Source organism: Arachis ipaensis, chromosome B3, assembly GCF_059453495.1.
Source record: "Arachis ipaensis isolate K30076 ecotype BB chromosome B3, ASM5945349v1, whole genome shotgun sequence".
Lineage (NCBI taxonomy): Eukaryota > Viridiplantae > Streptophyta > Magnoliopsida > Fabales > Fabaceae > Arachis > Arachis ipaensis.
In genome coordinates this window covers 17,758,364-17,779,943 of record NC_142438.1, presented here as the reverse complement: position 1 = coordinate 17,779,943, position 21,580 = coordinate 17,758,364, and the positions used below count along the sequence as shown (strand labels likewise).

The following is a 21,580-nucleotide window of genomic DNA, read 5'->3' as shown; positions in this document are numbered from 1 at the left end:
CACTATGTTGCTATTTGACGGGTCACAATTCAATTCTTGCTCTTGTTGGGTTAACATAGATAGTACTGTGTTGATTTCAGGTAACGGCTTCATTAGCATGATTTGTGATTTAACATTTACCACCCCTAATTTTACAGAGAGGATTGGGATTTAGGAAAATAACAATCATGAATGAAGCGTTTCTCATGAAATTATTATAGAGGATCATCACCTAGCCAGATGCACTATGGGCCCAAGTTCTCAAAAGCAAGTATGGAAGAGGTAGAATCTCATCTTTGGAATGACAACCAAAAGCACGAATTTGAGGCTCTGAAAAAGTATCGCAGCTATTATAGAAATAGTGCAGCAGAATCTCACAGTTTCGGTGGACAATGGTAAAAATACTTCATTCTGGTTCCATAAGTGGATGAAGAATGAACCCCTTCTTTTCACTAGTGGGACGCAGAACATAAACCCGAGCATTTTAGAGTGAAAAGTTGCTGATCTCACACTTGGAGAAGGGAGCTGGAACTTGAATAGACTCCAAAACTACTTGAAAGAAGTCAAAATCAGGAAGATAACAACCATTCATCCCCCTAATGAGGAGCTTGGTGAAGATCGTCTACTCTGAAGACTGACGCATGATGGTAATTTCTCCATATCCAGTGCGTACAAGTTGTTGGCAAATCAAGACCAAATTAGCGATGAAATCTGGGAAATCATTTGGAAATGGAAAGGAACATAAAAGATTAAAATCTTTATGTCGCTAGTTGTTCACAAAAGGCTCCTGACATCAGATTGAAGAAATTGAACATTTAGAGCCAACCCAAACTGTCATATGTGTGCCCAATTCATCGAAACAATCCTTCATACCTTTAGGGATTGCCTAGCTGCCTCCAGGATATAGTCACAACTCATAAACTCGGTACACATACTAGAGTTCTTCAGAGCTCCCTTCGAGACCTGGATCCGCTGGAATCTAACCGTGGAAGCAGGTTCAAATTCCAAAACCCAATGAAAAATCATCTTTTTGGTTACTTACTAGTGGATATGGTTCTGGAAAAATAAGAAAATTTTTGCCTCGTCCTTTTAAAAGGCCACCCAAAGTAGAACGCATCATCATGGATTACATCTAAAACTTGGATAAAGTATTTAAGAAAGAAAATCTCATCCAAAACGTAAGAAAGAGGGAGATTCTAATAGGCTGGTCTCCTCCCCTAAACCCTGGATATAAAATTAATGTAGATGGCGCTGCCTGCGTAACCACTCGAAGGATCGGCTGTGGACGTATTATTCGAAATCATCAAGGAAGATGACTAGTAGCACACATGATTAATATTGGAACCTGTTCAGCTTTTAAAGCAGAACTTTAGGACGTGCTCCAGGGATTTAAAATGGCATCGGACCTGGAATTAAAAAAAGCTATTCTAGAGACAGATTTTAGAGCAGTGCTGCAAATTTTGCAGAAAAATAAAGAAACCTAGAATCATCCAGAGACTTTGATCAGAAGTATTAGTCAGATCGTGAAGAGAGATTAGCAGTTGAACATAAAAAATGTCTATAGAAAAGTCAATAGAAGTGCAAATTAACTTGCTAAGAACAACCTAAAAACTTTTTTGAAATTTCACTTCGTTGATCTTCTCCCACCTGAGTTAAGGCACATTATTGATGATGATAGTAGAGAGATTTTATTACCCCATATGATCTCTATTCTCTAGTTGGAAGTTTTTGTTTTCTTGTTTTTTGTTGGGTTCTAAATTCTCTTGTAAACCAAAAAAAAGGACGTTGACCCATAAAAAGAAATTAGAGTCAGAGTAGATTCTACCAAACACTATTCATCTTTTACGAATATTATTGCACGCTTGATTCTCTAATGAATTGATGTTTGGCTTTCAATACAAAAAATAAAAATAAAAATTAGTATTTTTATTTGTAATAACATTATGGAAATACAAATTTTTTAAAATTACGGTCTATTTTGTTATGACAGTATAGATTATACATAACACAAAAGATTTATAAAATCAAACTATTTTTACAAAAAAAGTCGTAGGTTAATAAAAATCTCTGATTAGCTGTTAAGTTTATTGCACAAATAGAAATAATTAATTTTTATACTTGCTATCTAAAAATAATATTTTTTCTTTATATATATAAAAATATAATTAGATATTAGTATAAAAAAATTATACTGATAGTTATAAAATTAACTCAAAATTAATTTTTTTTAAAATAATTAAATCTTGATTCTAACTTTTAATTATAACATTAGTATTCTCTCAAAATTATATATGTAATAAATATTTGAAAAAAGAGAAATAAAAATATAGATTAGAAAGATAAGCGGTAAAAATTTAACACTAAAGAAAAAACTAAAAACTATGTATATAATAACAATAATAATATTTTTTATTAAATTATATTATTTTGTTAATTTTATTTTCTGTAGAAGAGAAAGATAGAAAAATAGAAAATGAGAGAAAAGAGAGAGAAAGATAAAGATGAAGAATGAGAGTGAGAGTGAGAGTTTGTTAATTTTGGAAGAAAAAATTTTATTATAATTGTAAAAAAATATCGGATGACATATTTTGATTTGTCAAATTACTAATATAAAATATAAATTATATATAAAGTAAAAATAGTAGAGAGAAATAGAAAATTGGAGAGAGGTAGATGAGAGAATTTAGGAAGGAAGTTTATTAATTTTGAAAAAAAAAATATTTTCTCTCAATTTTAATAAGAGAGTGTCATGTGACACATTTGATTATTAAATTAGATAGTAATATATGATATATAATACATAATATAGATATATTTCAATTTCAATTTTAATATTTCAATTTTAATTTTAATGCAATTAAAGAATGTCATATTTCACATTTTGATTGTCAAATTAGTAATTAATAATTGATATTGATAATGATATATAAAATAGATAGAGTGGCTGAAAGAATGAGAGAAATAGAAAAAGGAAGAGGGAGGAGGAGAGAACTCTTTAATTTTGGAGGGAAAGATTTGATTTTAATTGTAATAAGAGAGTAACATGCGGTATATTTTGGTTGTAAAATTAGTAAGGAGGAGAGAAGAATTCTTTAATTTTGAAGGGAAGGATTTAATTTTAATTACAATGAGAGAGTGACATGTGATACATTTTGATTGTAAAATTAGTAAGGAAGAGATGATAATTCTTTAATTTTGGAGGGAAAGATTTGATTCTAATTTCAATAAAAAAAGTGACATATAGTACATTTTGTCTTTAAAATTAGAGAGATATAATAGAGAATAGATAATAGATAAATAATTAGAAGGTCTCCTCCAGCTTCACTTATATGGAGCTATGGACCAACCACAATATTAAAAGTTTAAAACTACTATATATGCCATTCAGTTCTTCAGAAGTGGCTCCTTATTTTCGTCCCACTTATTCAACCTCTTTGATGCTTCTTCAACCTTCAATCAATAAAGTTTCCATCATTAACTAGAAATAAATTTTTCATTTATATATTAGGTGTAAACCTATTTCTCATACTTATATCTTAAAATAATTTTGTATAGATATACATATCAATTTAACCATTGGATTTAAAGTATAATAATATAATACAAAATAAAGTAATAACATTAGATAACATTTAATGATATCTTAATTTTCTAAAATGTACTAAATTTGGCTATCAAAGTAATATGAAATGTAATTAAATAGTTGAAAAAATTGACGAAATAATTCATTATAATATTCATTATAATTATTTAAAAGCATTAAATAATCATTGCATTAGGCATTTTAATTATTTTACCTCTTTAGTCCAATCCGTTCGAAATGTGACCCACATCAAAATAAGTGTTTGCAAAACCGTGCCACCGAGCATTCCAATCCATATTCCCTACACACATATACACATTCAATATCAATATACAGAATATAACCATGCAAAAATTTCTAATTAAGGGCAACATCTTTGGGTGAGAATACAAATAATTGACCTCATTAGTGGAATTATTTACCTTGGCACTGAGCTTAAAATAGAAACCAAGAACCGAGCCCAATGGTATGCCAACTCCATAGTAGCAACCAACGTTTACATATGCAACGAAAGTTTGCCATCCACATCCAACGGCCACCCCTAAAGTTATAATTAATTCAAATATTTTCAGTCACAATAAAGTATATTTTTTGTTTTTAATATTTAATTTTATTTTAAATATTTTTTATTTATGTCAATTATTTTTGAATATTTTAATTTTATTTATAAAATTTTAGATAAAGTTAACGTTTAGAGGTAATTTTAGTATAAATAAAAAATATTAAAAATAAAATTAAATGATAAAAATATTTTTTATAAAAAGAGTAAAGTATATACTGTTGGAAAAAAAATTTTTTAAAATATTTTTAATGTTTTGTTGCATTATTCAATTTTATTCCTAATATTTTTTATTTTTATCAAAATTATTCCTGAACGTTAACTCCATATAAAATATCAGGGACAAAATAAAAAATTTTAGAGATAGTTTTGACATAAAGAATAAAATATTAGAGACAAAATTAAATAAATTGAAAACGTTAAAGACAAAACTAAATAAAATTAAACGTTTGAGATATTTTTAAAAAAATTTATTTTTAAAAAAATTACAAACGTTAAAGGACAAAAATATATTTTATTCTTACAAAAATCACAAACATGGAGAAGAAAAAGCATATATCGTTTGAATTAGTAGAATATTTGAAAAAGTTAGTTTGAAAGACATAAATATGAGTACCGGATAAGACGGGCTGAATGCCGTTGAGGACAATGGAAAGAGCGAGGAGAGGGCAGAGATCAGAGACAGCAGCAGCAACCTCTTCTCCTTCGGTGAAGACATAGCTTATGACATCCCTCAATAATAGAACCACTATTGCTATTATCACTGATAACACGAATGATATCACTGTCACTACCACCACTGAGAATGATGCTGATCTTGGATTCCTAGCTCCTAGCTCGTTGCTCACTCTCACACTGCATCCATCATATCATATATCTATGTCAATAATATTAAATCATTATGGAATAATTTCCATAATGCCAAAGGGTATGAAAAACAAGTTAGTCTAACCTTGCAGCAGCGTTAAATCCTACTGAGATCATGAACACCCATCCAGACACCGTGGTACTGCAATAAAATAAACAAGGCTTTTTAAATAAGGAGTAGTTTTGTTTTTTGGTTCATATATTCAATGCTTTATTTTTGTTATTTAATTTTGATCCTGTACAATTTTAGCATACTATTTATTTTTTATGAACAATATTACATTTTTAGCCAATGTTTAACTAATAAAAAGATTTTTATGTTAAATTTTAAATCATAAATTCTAAATTTTAATAGTACAAAAATAAAATATTAGCCTAAAGTATTGATTAATACTAATAAAAAGTATTCATCCATTAATATTTATCTTTTTTTTAATATGATATTCATCATTTATGATTATTATTTGAGCAAAAATATTTGACTCAACTATCGCACATATTTTGTATTTAAGTGACTGTAGTTCCATACAAACATATGGAATTATTAGTTTCTCATTTTTGTTATGTAATACTTAATGATTTTTTTCCCTCCATAGATAACAAAGTAGTTTTAAAGCCACACGAAAAGACGCATAATAAAAAACATATGAAAATGTTGGACCATATTAAACATATATAAAATAAAAGCTAGTTTAATGAAACAGCATAGGATAAGACTGGATTAATTAATATGAAAAGAAATTGCTATGCTCGTTGCATTACAAAAGTTAGAAGTAGGCTTCTACAATTCGATTTTGACATAAAGGTTAGGAATTGAATAACTATATAAGAATACAAAAATGCTATGTAAGCTACAGAATAGTATATATACTGTTTATAAAGCAGGCCTAACTTTAGTGAACGCAATTGTTAAGAACAAAATTTTGTAAAGACCCACAACTTGTTTCTAGAATCTATATGTTGAAGTTTATTTAAAAATATGGTAATTTTCATGACAAAAAAAATATGGTAATTTGATTTTGAAACGCAACATTGGCATTTAGGAGAGGAAGACAGAGAAAAACAATAGACAATTAGATATTATGATACACATCAATTTTGTTTTGGTTATCTATCGTTGAGTAACTTTATTTGAATGTTGCCTATACCCTTTAAAGAATTCAGAACTTATCTTAATCGTTGAAATTCGAAGTCCGTGCTTGAACAATACTCTTTAAACATTATTGATGATGATTCACTGATATGAGGGAATGAAGAATTGGATCTATATGCTTTATAACGACAGGTATATATAATGGATCACTGTTCTTTTCCATCAGCACCGTAAATGCCAAAATTATGCCATCATGTGTATTATGTGACATCAATAGAAAAAAAAGAGAGTACATTATTCTTTAGCATGTAGCTTTCTCTGAAAATGACCACTACTTTTTTTCTAGGTTACTGTTATATTTCAATATGATGTTGAGATAGCGAGTAATTATAAAGAATATTTTATTAATATTATATTAATAAAAATAATTATTTTTTATATTTAAAAAAATATATATAATTATACGACTATATAAAAATATGGGTGCATACAAATTAAAGTTGAAGAAATTAGAGAGTAAAGAGTTACCAAATAGAAAGTGAATCAAGGGCCAACTCAGGGTGAGGCAACAAGCCAGCAAGCAGAACAAGAATCTGAAAGTACCACGTCTCAAGACACAGCATCACAGCCGAAGCAGCAGACAGCTTAAAAAACTCCGGCAGCCCGGAAAACGCTTGAACGCTAAACCCCCGCCACGTGTCCTTACACCTCTCACTCTTCACAATGTACACAAACTGCGCCACCACTATCACCCACCACGAAAAGCTCAACACCAACGACGCTCCTAACAAACCCAACCCCACCTTGTACACCACCAACCAACTCAACAGCACGTGAATCGCCAACGTCGCGGTTGAGATGTACGCGCTCGGTGCCACTATGCTTTGTGCCTGTAGAAACTTCTGGATTGGGAAGTTTACGGCGTACGCAAATATTTGTGGGATTAGGCCGTACACGAAAAGTGCTGCTGCCGATGCGATTCTTGGGGATTCTCCTAAAAAGACCAAAATGGGCTCCGAGAATATGTAGATGAATGTTAGGACTATACCTGCTATTGATAAAAGGATTGTTGATCTTTGTAGATATACTCCAAGCATTTCGAATTTTTGTGCCCCGTATGCTTGTCCACATAATGTCTCTACAGCACTACCCATCCCCAACTGTTCATCACACATCAAAGTTCAATTGAATTAAAATATCTTAAAATTATTTCATTTTCCTATATAATCACAACAAATATTGTATTTTTTTACTGTCTGAATTGTATTTTTTTTCTGTTATTTATTTCACTATATCATTATCAAATACATTTGTTTCACTATATAAATGGAACTTGAACACTAGATTCAATTTTAGTGATTGAATACTTGGACTAATATAACTCTGCATATTAGCTTTGAGTGGCACACTTGCAAACAGAAGCAATAAGGCAGAGTAGTGGTCATATACTCATATGTGCCCAAACAAAAATGCGATTTGCTTATAAAAAATCAGTTATCAAATTAGTTATTATATATTTGTATATAAATATATATATTAATATTTTTAAATGTATATTTTGTATTATAATGTATTTTTTATATGATCTACTGATTTAATAACTTTATTTTTTATGTAAAACTAGCATGACTCGTAAATGACTCGTCAGAGGGCAAGACGAAAATGATTCATTCACACACTTATACAGACAATACACCGCTATAAAAGAAGAAAGCAGTTATAACTGCCAAAACAGAAGACTAGTTCTCAAGTAACTAACTCTACCAATCTGTTACTGTTACTCTTATCAGTGGCAAACTACCGTTGGAATTTCAACAGAAAGATATATCCGTATTTACTGATATATATATCAAAAAGAATTATCTCCCATGGATGTTCTTTTCAAAAAAATTTCAAAAAGGGAAAGGAAAGAAAAATAGAAGCATGGCATACTAAGAAGGTTTTCAAATCTTGAACAAAATTGTCTCTAACAAAAAATATTTAGGATTGAATTCGAAAAAAAAAAAAGATAAAAAAGGGGGGGGGGCAGAATTGTAAATACCATGAGGCCGTAGGCAAAGACTTGGATGCCAGTGTTTCCAAGGGAAGCAGCAGCAAGCTCAAGATTACCAAGATGACCAGAGAATATTTGTGTGGACATGGACATAACATAGTTAATGAGATACACTATAACTGCAGGGGCAGCAAGGTAAAATAGTAACTTTAACTCAATCCATGTTGCTGCTCCAACTCTCTTTGAAAGAGGAACACTTGTGTCTGACAGTATCCTCTCAAGTTCACCAGTATTTGATGATTCATCGTGCTTCGAACTAAATGATAAATTTTGCAGAGGTTGTGGTGGTGTTGAAGGTGTTAGCAAAGGTTCATCAACATCATAGACATGGTTTGAAGGAGGAGAACCCATGTTACTTGTGTTATACTGTTATGCTAATCGAACCTTTGCTTGAGGCTGATGGGGGGTACAGGGTAGCATCTCTCTATATATATATATGCAGGGGAACAAATACGACTTGGCTACTAGGACTATAGAATATAGACTAAATAGTAAATTTGCTTCAATTTCGTAATCTATGTACAATGTTGGAGGCTGGTGACAATGACCTTTTTAGTTGAAAAATATTTGAGAAAGTATAGGGGATAAAAACGGAATGTTTAATTAATTTTAAAAATTATACTTTTAATAATTATAATCAAAACTTAATTTTATTTTCACTCCCACTCACCCCACAAATTCTAATTTCTCTTAGCTTGTTGCGCCTCCACCCAAATTTTTTTCTTCTTCTTTTTCTTCCCTCTTCAATGCTGGCGTTCCTTCTTGCTCCCTCATGTTGCCGTCCTCCATTGCAAAAAAAAAAAAAAAACATCCACCTAAAATAAAAGAAACATCCAAGCCATCATTAAAAAAATATTCAAAAACATGAAAAGAAACAACCATTATCGCTACGGGACAGACGAGCGGTTGCGTTGATTCTTCAGATGACGTAATGTAGGGAGAGTTCAGGATGATCGGCAGCGTTGCGAACGCAGGGGGGAGAAGAAGACCAGCTTATTCGTTCGAAACGCGTGGTGCGACGCATGGGAGAAGAAGGTGCAGCGGCGGCGACGAGAGCAGGGGTGACGCGGCGCAAAGAAGAAGGTACAGCGGCGGCATCAGTTGTAGAGAGCACATGGGAGGTACGACGCATGGGAGAAGAAGGTGAAGTGGCTGCGGCGCGTTGCTTTTTCAGACGGTGGCGGTGGCGGTGAGGTGTATTAGTGACAGCGCAACAGAAAAGGAGAAGTAAAGCGGCTGTGCTAAAAGGAAAGAAATGTGGAACCATGAAAAGTGAGAGGTTAGGATTGTGGTGGGTGTAAATAGGTAAGATATTTTTTGATTCAATGGGTCCGAGGTGCAGCCTGTTGTTTAAGTTGTTTACACCCCATTTTCTACCTAGTAGTACTATCCAATTTATGTGCAAATTCTCTTGTGACTATTAGGAGTTTAGAAAATGTTAAGTGTTTTTTGTTTTTTGTATAGAATGAATCTCTTGTTCTAATTTATTTATTGTTTTAATTTTGTTGTTTAAATGAATGTAGGTCATTATTAAACAAAAATAGATTACACTAAGGTCTTTTTTTTTGCCATAACACTACAAAAAACTTTGGTTAAAATGGTTGTTTCTTTGGATAATTATGGCGATTTTAATCGTCAAGATTATCAAGAATCACATTTAAAAAAAAACGACATAATTTTAAGTTCTATTTTAGAAGTTTAACCGGATAAAATGATTCTATTATTACTCTTTTTTTTTATAATAACACAACAACGAACATGTGCCCAAAAAACCATCTTTTTGAAAATCGAACTGGACCGGTCGATTCGATCAAATTAATCAAAAGTCGGTCATCTAACTGATTTGGTTGACGTTGAGAACTACCTGGCAAAAAATCAGTTTGAAAATCGGCCGAACTGGCAGTTAACTGATGAATCAATAGAACCGGTCAGATTTTTTTAGGATTACCAGTTCGGTGGTATGCCCTCGAAATAGTGTCGTTTTGATTTAAAATAAAAACAAATATGATTTTAGAGGACCGAGATACACCAATGCCCACTCTTTTCTCTCTCTGACTCAAACCCAACCCTAAACCTTGTTGGAACCCAACCATCATCCCTCTTTAAAGTCATCGCCGAACTCTTATCCTTCGGTAGAGGGTGTTGTCGCTGGACAGACCGTGGGTGTTGTTGTCATCTGTGGAAGGTTTGCTTAGCCCTCTTCTCATCGTTCTTTCTCTCCTCGCTGTCACATGAAGGTCTGCATAGAGCTTGTGGCGTCACCGTCGCGAAGGGATGCTCGGTCATCGTCTCTTTGAGAGCTCTCTCTGTCTTTGTTCGAGCTCAATGTCCCTCTTCGAGCTCTCTGTCGCTCTCTGTCCAAACTCACTTTCCTTCCTCCGTTGTCGTCGCTTCCCATTCCTCTGTTGCCATCACTTCCCTTCCTCCTTTGCCACCGGTAAGCATTATTGTTTCAATTTATTTTTGTTTGTTTTGTACTTTTGTTAATAATACTAATTCTAAGTTGCTGGATTTACTGATTCTGAGTTGCTGAGGTAATAATATTGATGTTATTAATTTTTTTTTATTCTGAGTTGTTGAATTTCTGAAATAATGGTTGAATTGAATGATTCCATTAATTTTTTTTGCTGAGTTAATTTTGTTGATGGTTAATTTTTTTTAGTTGTATGTTGAAGATAGAACAATATTGTCCAACTGCCACAAGACAGTTTTGTTCAAGAATCCCAAAGGGTTCTTCTCAAAGAAAATTTGATCCAACTTGGTAATATTTTGCTGTGAAGTATAACAAAAATCACAAGGCACAATATACATGTATCTTTTGTTTGAATACTTACAATAGAGGGAAGATACATAGAATGAAATATCACTTTACAAAAATTCTTGGACAAATTAAAGTTTGTAACAAAGTGATTGAAGATGTTGAACTTCAATCAAAAGGCTTTTGGAGAAAAATAAAAAAAAAAGATGAAAAAATTTTGCTGAAGATTGTTATGATGTGAAAATACAAGAACAAAAAAGTGTGAATCCCCTAACTTTGTACAATCTCCAGTTTCTATAACAATGAAAGACAAAGGAAAGAGAAGAGCTATTGTTGTTACACCAATTGATAGGTATTTTAAGAAAATAACTACTCCAGGGTCTCAATCGACCTTGAAAAGTGTCTTGGCCAGTAAACAGATTGTGCACAAGGCTAAGTTGAGGCTTGCAAAATGGATCATTGATGCACGTATTTCATTCAATGTAATTCAATCACCTTACTTTTAACCTACCTAGATGGTATTATTGTTGCAATTGGACCTGGTTTTAAGGGACCGCCATATGTTGAAATGAGAGTTAAAAAGTCTCAGTTGCTTGTTGAAAGCTATAGGAACTCATGAAAAAATACCGGATGTACACTAATGGCAGATGGTTGAACTGATCAAAGGCAACAAACCTTAATTAACATTTTAGTTTATTGTCCTGCTGGTATGTCATATGTTAAGTCTGTTGATGTTTCTAATATGATAAAAACTATTGATACCTTGTTTAATTTATTTGCTGATGTTATTGAGTGGGTTGGGCCTAGTAACATTGTGCATGTAGTTACTGATAATGCTGCGAATTATGTATATGCTGAAGAATTCATTTATAAAAAAGTATCCAAATATTTTTTAGTCTCCTTGTGCTGTCTATTGTGTCAATCTTAATTTAAAAGATATAACAAGTATTCTTCACATAGTTGACCTTGTCTCCCGTCCTTCAAAGGTAACTGTGTTTGTTTACAATCATATGATCTTCTTGTCTTGGATTAAAAAAATATAAAGTTGGAAAAAAATTGTTCGACCAGGAGTCACACATTTTGCCACTATGTTCATTACTTTGAAAAGTATATATGATCATAAAGAAGATTCGCAAATTATTGATGGTGGACAAATTTTTCGCTTCTCATAAATTAGCCAAAAGTGCTAATAGGAAGATTATTAGTTTAATTGCCTTGGATAATAAATTTTGGCAAGATTGTGTTATTACTGTGAAATTTGTTGATCCTCCTATTAAGTTGTTGAAGATTGTTGATGCTGATGAGAAACCCTCTTTGAGATACGCGTGTATGAAGGCATGCAAAGAGCCAAAAATGCTATCAAGACAATGTTTAGAAATCAAAAAGTTGTACACACACGTTATAAGTATCTTGAAAATGCGGTGAGATAAGCATTTGAAGTGTTATCTCCATGCAGTGGCTTACTTTTTGAATCCAACTTTTTTTTTATAGTGAAGGTTTTGTTGAGAATGTAAATATTTTGAGGCCTTTACTTGATTTAGTTGATGTTGATAACTTTGCGATGACTCAGTTGTTGCAATGCAAGAGATACAATTGTATATTGATATCGTAAAAAGAGTTTTAAGAGGGAAAGTGCTTTGAGAGCACAAAGGGACTCGAACATGGTAAGTAATTTTATTTCTAGTTTCAATTTACTTTGAATGTTTTTTAAATATTGTGTGATAAACGATATTTGATTTTTATATCGGTGTAGGTGAATGGTGGAGGCTACACAGTTGGAGTGCTCCTAATTTACAAAAAATGACGATTCGTCTTTTTCATTAAACATCTTCATTTGGATGTGAAAGGAACTGGAGCCTTTTTGAACAAATCCATTCAATCTATAATCTAAGCCTAAGTGACATTATTTATGTGACCCATAATCTAAGCCTTCAATCTAGGTTGCATTGAAAGAAGAGAAAATTTTGATCAAATTGACATTCAAAATATTGATACGACAGATTTTTGGGTAATGGCATATGAAGATGGTCCTGAGTTTACCGTGTTAATTTTGAATTCTTCTTGACTTTTTATTCTATTTTATTAGATGGAGTAAATATGAAAGTTGATGTAGATATGCCATATGTTGAAATTGATTTCTCAAATGCGACTTATTTTGGTGGTACTTCTAAAGATGTGGCTTTGGATTACCTACTTATGATGGAGATATTAGAACACTTAATGATGATTATGATTTGTGATGATGAGTAATGCCTTTGATTAGTTAAAAATTTATTTGTTAATGTTGTTTCTTTTGGTAATAGAACATTATGTATTTGCCATTTATGTGCGTTTTAATTTTTTTTTTTAGTTATAAACTTTGATATTTAAAATTGTTTTGTGAACTTTTAATATTAAATTATGGATAATTTATTATATGAAAATATAAAATTTTAAATTTTATTAGTTTAAAAATTATTAAATTTAAATATTTAAAATTATATATAAAATTTTTAATATTTTTATTTTATATTTAATTAAACTGGTTAAACTTTGATCGAACCCATCAATTACTTGACTGGTTCGGTTTTTGTAACCTTGCATAAAACCTCAATTCATGACCTAAAAATAAATTGAAGTAGTGGCAATTACCATAGAATTAAACAAAAGTAGTAATAATTAGCATAGAACAATTACCGTAATGAACGAATATTATGACAGTTTTATAAAGGTGCCGTAACGTTGATGTCATTTTTATAAATTTTGTTTTGTAGTGTAAAATTGCGTACGTAAGATTTTTTTTATGTCATTGTCAAATAAAATTATGTTATTTAAGTGTATATATAGACATTTGTAAAACAACATCGTTTGTATGAAGGGGTTTTCTCCATTTAATTGGTAGTATTTATGTATTTGTTAATATAAAATTATTTATTCATATTTAATCAATTGTTATCGTATATATATATAGATACAGGTCACTAACTTTCATATTTATTATCTCAAAATGAAATCACTTTTTATGAAGTTACGCGTTTAAACTGCAGAATAAGTTGTTACTTTACTTGATTATTTGCAATATGTTAGATTATGTATATTGCATCATTAGAGTACTAGTGGCACAACCATAATTCTAACACTAAGAGGGTTAAGATTAAAAATAGTATAATTAATCTTATTTTTTTTCAAAATCTAATAATATTTTAAACTTTATCTTTACTATAATTAATTTATTGGTATTTATAATTTTTTTTGTTTGAAAAATAAATTCACATAAAAAAATTGTTTAAAAAATACTTACCTAAAAAAAATCTCAAAATAAATTAATCTAAATTTTAAATATAAAAGTATATAACATAATTTATAGGACCATTATGGCCGAGTAGTGTTAGGGAGCCAATGGCCTAAGTGTACAATGTGTACAATGGGCTAAATATTTGGTTTATAAATCAAATGAACATACTAGGGATAATAAACATCTCATGTTATAAAAAGTTAATTTTGGGTTCACCAAGGTTCGAACTCCTAACTTTCTGGATCTGGAACTCTTATACCATGTCTTGAAACTACTCATCCCAAAAGCGTAACCTGACAGGACAATGTAACACTAATAATAATATCTCTAATACTTTTTAAACCTTCATTGTACACATTGTACGCTTAGGTCATTGACTCCCTATACTTTCTCTTATGGCCCTAGCTCTTTTAGACATTGGTCCAAAGAAAAGTCAAGATACGTTTTCAAAAACGTGCTAATGTTGAGGTATTGGAAACATGAAAAGTAGTTTTTACTATTCTTTTACTCCTTGCCTCTTTGGGTACGACTATATTTTGAAAAGATTAAGTATTGGAAGAATTAATAAATCATGAAATTTTGCCAGAATTTTGTTATGCAAAACAAGGGTAAAAATTAGATGTATAGTAAATGATATGAGCTCTTTATCCCAGTGAAGCAAGGATATTATATTTGACACTTTTTTTTACACGATAGCAAATTCTATTAAGAAAGGAAAAATTATATTTATATTTTTTTTTTACCTTTTTTTATTGTATCCTGGACCTTTTGTTAATTATATATATATATATATATATATATATATATATATATATATATATATATATATATATATATATTGCAAACTTAAAATGTATCAAGTGAGTAAATATACATATTACATTATAGTAATATAAGGTTAAGGTCATCACTCTTTTTAATTAACATCAGCTAACTTATTTAGAATTATTTTATTTATTTTAAATTTAAATTTTAAATCATAAATTTTTAATCTTAAATTATAAATTTAAATTTTAAAATTAACTAACTAAAAATTGATTCTCTATACTTTTTTATTACATTATTGCATTAAAAATAATAATTGTTTTTGAAACAACCAATAATTTCGCTAAGATCAAATAGGTAGGAAAGAAATTCCATTTCTATATTGAGAAGTATCTCCCTTATTTAGTTTGTTTAATTTCTTTCTTAAAAAGTAACACCCAAACAAAAATGAAAATATTGAAAGAAGAAGACATGCATTAATTAACTCATGGTCCCGCGCCATGCATGCAATCTTCGTTTCTTGTTTCCAATTTACAAAAATGCATTGAGGGAGAAAAGACTTACCTAACCGTGCGGAACTCGTGGTCTAATCTTTTGTTAGAAAAAATATTCACGGTGAAAACTCAGGTGCAGTCGACTTCACGTGAAGTTGATACTTAAGAGCCGTTAGATGATTTGATTAATTTTGACTAAATTTTCATCTAACGGCTCTCAGATATCAACTTCGCGTGAAGTCGACTTCACCTGAGTTTTCACCAATATATATTATTTAATCTCTAAAATTATATTTATGAGTTTGATACTAAAAAAAGAAAAAAAAAAAAAAGAAGCTAACAAAGAAGTCAACAACAACATTTAAGCTAGCAAGAAGTCTACAAGAACATTTAGATCTTAAAATTATCAATTTTTACTCAAAATTTCTGGCTATAACTTATTTTATATATATCTTTTAAGTGGGTAATTAAATTTCCTTTCCTTTTTTTGTCTGTTTTTCTTCTTTATAATTATTTCATTCTTCTCTTTCTTTTTATATATATATATTTTCCATTTTTTCTCTTCTACCACATTCTTTATTAGTTATGTTGTCTCATTTCCTTTACAATCCCTTCATTTATTTTCTCTTCATTATTTTCATGTTCGTGCATATTCATTCAGTTCTGTTTATCTTCAAAAACGTTATGCATATTAAATCTTTTTATTTTTTTTAGGAATTCAATTAAGAAACCAACTTCATTATTTTCATGTAATGCATATTAATTATCCTTTTTATTTTAAATTTTTGAGTTCTAAATCATGAATGCTAAATTTTAATAAATCTCAAAAAATAAAAGTTTTTACAATTAAATAATGGCCAATGTTAATTAATTAAAAGTTAATTCTTTAGACTAATTCTTTTTTGTTAATCATGCGTCTTTTTTTCTTTCTACCGTGCATGTTTACTTTTTTAAATAAAATTAAATGTTAAAATACTCAGTTTTATATATTTTATTCGTCTATATGAATGTTTATATTTGATAGTGCATTTTACTTTCCTTACATAAATTTTAAATTTGTTTATTATTTTTTAAAAATGTTGAGTGACTAACATTTTTTTTACATTTTATTGAACACTAGATAATTCTACCTTTTTTTCTCACTAAAAATGTAGCCTCTTAGCATTTCTTATTATTTTTAACCCATGTATGTATATGTTTACTATTTTCCATAATAATTTTTTATGTAAAATATTTTAATTCTATTTGCTTCTATTAGTCTTTGTTATTTGTTTCTAAGAAGAGTGAATATTTATTTTTATATATGATTTTTTACAAAAAAAAAAAAAAAAAACAGAGACTAAAATAATAGAAAAAGAGAAATAAAAGAACGACAAAGAATAAGAAAAAATGTACCTTCTTTACCACACTGAATAAAAGGTGGAAAGAAAAGAATGTAAATTTTTATTACAGTGTGATATCATGTTTTTCACTAATTTATTATAGTGTGATCATCATGTTTTTCATCAATATGGTATCTTTAGAGTGGTATTGATAGATAAAGAATAATTTTAAATTAGTTATGAAATAAGTCAAATAATTTTTAGTTGCTGTTATCTCACTCCATTCAACACATAATGTTTCAATTACATTTTCAAATATCTGAATATATTCTTTATATTATCATTTTGAATGTATGAAATGGGATTTTGGAGTAAAATTACTATAACTTTAATTTAGATAGTTGATATTTAAACTAAGAACCTAATCACACTAGTAGTTGACAAACCATATAATATAATAGTTTGTCGAGTAAATAATTCTTTTTAATCATCATAAATTTAAACACGGACAAAATTCATTACAAAAAAATAATCTAAATAGTTTTTATGTGTGCAAATAAATAGTTTTTCAAAGTAAATTTAAGGGTAATTTATTAAAATAAATTATTTGGAGAAGAATTTTACTCAAATATAATTTTTGAAATGACAAGACGTAAATGCAATTTTTTTATATTTCTATAGAAATCGCTACTGGCAGTAGCGGTTTATAGAAGAATGTAAATCGCTACTGGCAGTCGCGGTTTACAGAAGAATGTACGTTGATTAGCATTTTAACACAGAAACCGTTATATGTAGTAATAATTTATGTTGAGTGTGGCATGTGCATAAATCGCTACAGACAGTAGCGGTTTACGTGTTGGATGACGTGAACGTAAATCGCTGGAGACAGTAACGGTTTCTATTGAGTGTGGCATGTGCATAACTTGATCCGGTCCGGCCTCAACTTCAAAATCAAGAACACCACGAGACACACCATCAATACCAGCCGCAACACGTGGAGGATCAGGGATCGGACCTGAAGGTGCTACCACAGGCATCAACGTTGAGGCATTGCCCATCGTCGTCGACTGAGGATTCGGCGCCAATGCCTCAGAGCTGTCGACGCCATCTTCCAACTTCGTAAGCAACTCGGGTATTCTAACCTCTGAAAAATTCTGTCGACAGTGAAACAAGACCTGCATGTCTTCATCGAACCCTATCACAAATGTCTCATACTATTTCACACCGTCTGACACAACGGCAATAAAAATCTTGTAGAACAATTTTTATCCACTTTATCCCACACACACCCAACTTCTATAATATGCTGTGTTTTATCTCTACCAACGTACTCGACGACCGGATAAAAATACTAAGCGGTTCTCTATCCGTAAATTTCACACTGTACCTTTTGTTTTTTTTGAATTTTCCCAGAGCAATGCACTAGAGCTACATAACCCTCCTCACCATCTATTTGTGAGAAATGGCACTCCTCTTCTACCTCAATGCCTTGGAGAGGTATATATAGCAAACCACCATGCACACACACTCAATGTAAATCGCTACTGTCTCCAGCGGTTTACGTTCACGCCATCCAACACATAAACCGCTACTGCCGGTAGCAGTTTATGCACATGCCACACTCAACAGAAACCACTGCTGCCTATAGCAGTTTCTGTGTAAAATGCTAACCAACGTAAATCACGACTGCTAGTAGCGGTTTACGTTCTTCTATAAATCGCTACTACCAGTAGCGGTTTCTATAGAGATATGAAATATTGTATTTACGTCTTGCTATTTCAAAAGTTGTAATTGGGTAAAATCTACCTCCAAATAATTTATTTCAATAAATTTCCCTAAGTTTAATTATGTAATGTCATGTGAATAAAATAATTATTTTTTATATTGACAACATAAATGGTTATCTAAATAAACAAATGTGATTAAATTATTGTGTAAAATATTTTACATTCTCAATGTATTAAAATTAATCTATATATAGTTTATAGTTTAACTTTAATGTATGGTGTAATGTGTAAAACTGTTTTATACTGATAGTATATTAAAATTAAAAGAAAATTATACTCCATTCTCTTGAGAGATATCAAAATAATATTTTTCTCCCCTCTATTTGTAAAATGTATACTCCCTTCTTTTTTAGCTTTTAAAAAAATTTTTGATTCATTTTAAATTTTTTGTGTTGACTAACCTTAACTTTACCCATTTTTTTAAATTATTTTTTATAAAAATATCTTTTAGAAAAATTTTATTTTCTTTTGTGATTAAATTTTGTTTATCAAAATACTTTTTAACAAATTATTTTTTTATTAATTAAATTATAATTTTACTAATTTTTTTTAAAATTTAATGTTCAAATTATTTTTTTATAAGATAACAAATTATTTTTTTAATGATCAAATTATTTTTTTTGAAAACACAAATGACAGTCACCCTTGCTTTTGAAGGTTGTCCTTAGAGAATCCATACTTCTCTTTTCTAGATGACCTTTTTTTTTCAGTTTTTTCTAAACTTTTTTAAAAATATTTTGGTATAAATACAATTTAATCAATAGAAAAATAATTTGGTAAATGGTATTTCTGAAAATAAAATTTAATCACAAAAAAATAAATTTTTACTAAAGGTATTTTTGTAAAAAAATAATTTATTTTTTTTTTAAAAAATGGATAAAATTAATGTTAATTAACACAAAAAAAATTAAAATGAATTAAAGATGAAGTTTTTTAAAAGTTATAAGGAAAAGAAGTGTATATTTTTCAAATAAAGAAAAAAGAAGTATCATTTTAACCTCTCTAAAAAAAAAGAATCAAATTTTTTTCTAAAATTAAATTATATATATTCATATTCTTTCTATATAGTATATATAACTATAATAATTATAATGGCTATACAACTTTAGTAATATTTAAAGAGAAATGCTACACGACCATTAGAATTTTTTTTTATCATCATTTTTATTTATTAATTAATTTAATTTTTTTAGTCTAATAATTCAATAACATACTTTATCCCATATTTTTATATATTGATGGCTAACTAATTACCAAAAATAATAAATTCTGATAACCTTATAATATTCTTCGTATTTAAAAAATATTACTAAAGTTAAATAACGTTTTTTTTTTACAATTTGACAACGTCTTTTAACTTACAAAAAAAAAATTTTTTTTAAATGTCAAAAAATTGCAAACTTTTAATTTTAGCAATATTTTTTAAAATGTTATTAAAATTATATAATATGCAATTATAGCCAGGGTAGTGTCTGTGCAAAAAAATGAAAAAGGAAAAAATGTATTACCATGAGACCATAAGCAAAGATTTGGATGCCATTGTTTCCCAGGGAAGAGGCAGCAAGCTCAAGATTACCAAGATGCCCTGAGAAAATTTGTGTTGACATAGACATAACATAGTTGATGACATACACTATAACTGCAGGGGCAGCAAGGTAAAATAGCAGCTTGAACTCAATCCACGTGGCCGCTCCAAGTCTCTTTGAACGAGGAACACTTGTGTCCGACAGGATCCTCTCAAGTTCACCATTATTTGATTCATGAAAATCATGCTTTGAAGAACTAAATGATGATAAACATGGTGATGGTGGTGTTGAAGGGAGATTTTCTGAAGCAGAACCCATATATAATGATTGAACTTTGAACCAACAGCAACAATAATTGTTTGTGTTATGGAGATGGAAGCTTTTTCTTTTATATATGGACAAAGCTATGATAGGCTTGATGCTTGAAACCCTTTTATTATTCTTTGGCCAGAAGGAGACAAATTATAAAAACACAAAAGAATTATAATAAAAAATGAAACTGTACGATTTGATCTGTACTTAGAAGCGATGGCGGTATCTACGTGTGGTACAGGGACTCCAATACGATCCATAGTTGAATCATATGCATACAATTATGGTTTAATTACTCTGTTGGTCCCTATAGTTTCGCGAAATTTTCAATTAGGTCCCTATACTTTTTTTTCTTTCAATTGGGTCCCTATACGTTAATTTTTTTTTTAATTTAGTCCTTATTAACGTTAAACGTCAAAAAAATGTTAGTGAATTGTGAAATTACTTGTATACCCTTAGAGACCCAATTGAAAAGAAAAAAAGTATAGGGACCTAATTGAAAATTTCGCTACAACTATAAACATTCAATGAAAGATATTCCTATAATCCCTATTCAATAATGATTCTACAACAAAAAAGATATTCCTATAATCCTTTTTATTTTGTCACTATCATTTTTTTGCTTATTTATATATAAATTTTTTTGCTTATTTATATATAAATTATACCAAAAATATTTTCTCTTTTTTTTTTAACTTTCAAAATATCTTATCTTAAGAACATACTAAAAAAAGGATTAGTCACCAAAAAAAAATACTAAAAAAAGGATTGAATAAAATGAAACAGAAATAATAGTAATAAATATATATATATAATGAATTGTCAAAATTATTCCAAAAAATATAACAAATCAAATTTTATACAATACAACAAGATAAAGAATTTATTAACGTAACTTTTTCTAAAGAAAGAATTATATATCAGACAGAAGAGTATGTTCTCATTGTTTTGGACTCCACATGTTACTGATGCTTTAGCTCTCACTTTCTTCAAGTACTAGATACCTGCTCCAATTCCAAATGCCCCAGCAATCGAAATGTCAGTTATTGTTCCTACAGGTACAACACATTACCCTCATTTTCAACTTGAAAAAGTTTGCTATGAACAATAATCAATACACCACTTTAATTGGCAGTAACAACCTGCAATTACATGTGCCCTCGTATTGTGCTGTGCAACATTATAATCTGTAAAATAACATACACTTT

General features: G+C 29.8%; 1 protein-coding gene across 4 annotated transcripts; it reads right to left on the bottom strand.

Annotated features, from left to right (window-relative positions):
- Positions 1-1,803: 1,803 nt before the first annotated feature.
- LOC107632703 (protein DETOXIFICATION 40) lies at positions 1,804-20,455 on the bottom strand. 4 transcript variants are annotated; one of them, XR_015907406.1, is made up of 8 exons: positions 20,043-20,455; positions 6,610-7,241; positions 5,074-5,130; positions 4,738-4,976; positions 3,985-4,103; positions 3,777-3,863; positions 3,279-3,429; positions 1,804-1,899 (listed from the first exon to the last, which is right to left on the bottom strand). XR_015907406.1 is itself a non-coding variant. In XM_088508970.1 (7 exons), exons 1-7 carry the CDS (start codon positions 20,376-20,378, stop codon positions 3,364-3,366), a joined length of 1,536 nt encoding a protein of 511 aa, XP_088365096.1. In that variant the 5' UTR covers positions 20,379-20,444; the 3' UTR covers positions 3,173-3,363. The 4 variants fall into 4 exon arrangements, 2 of the variants coding, with proteins under 2 accessions (XP_088365096.1, XP_088365095.1); XR_015907405.1 differs by lacking the exon at positions 20,043-20,455 and adding an exon at positions 8,123-8,586; XM_088508970.1 differs by lacking the exon at positions 1,804-1,899 and having other exon boundaries at positions 3,173-3,429; positions 20,043-20,444.
- Positions 20,456-21,580: the final 1,125 nt, after the last annotated feature.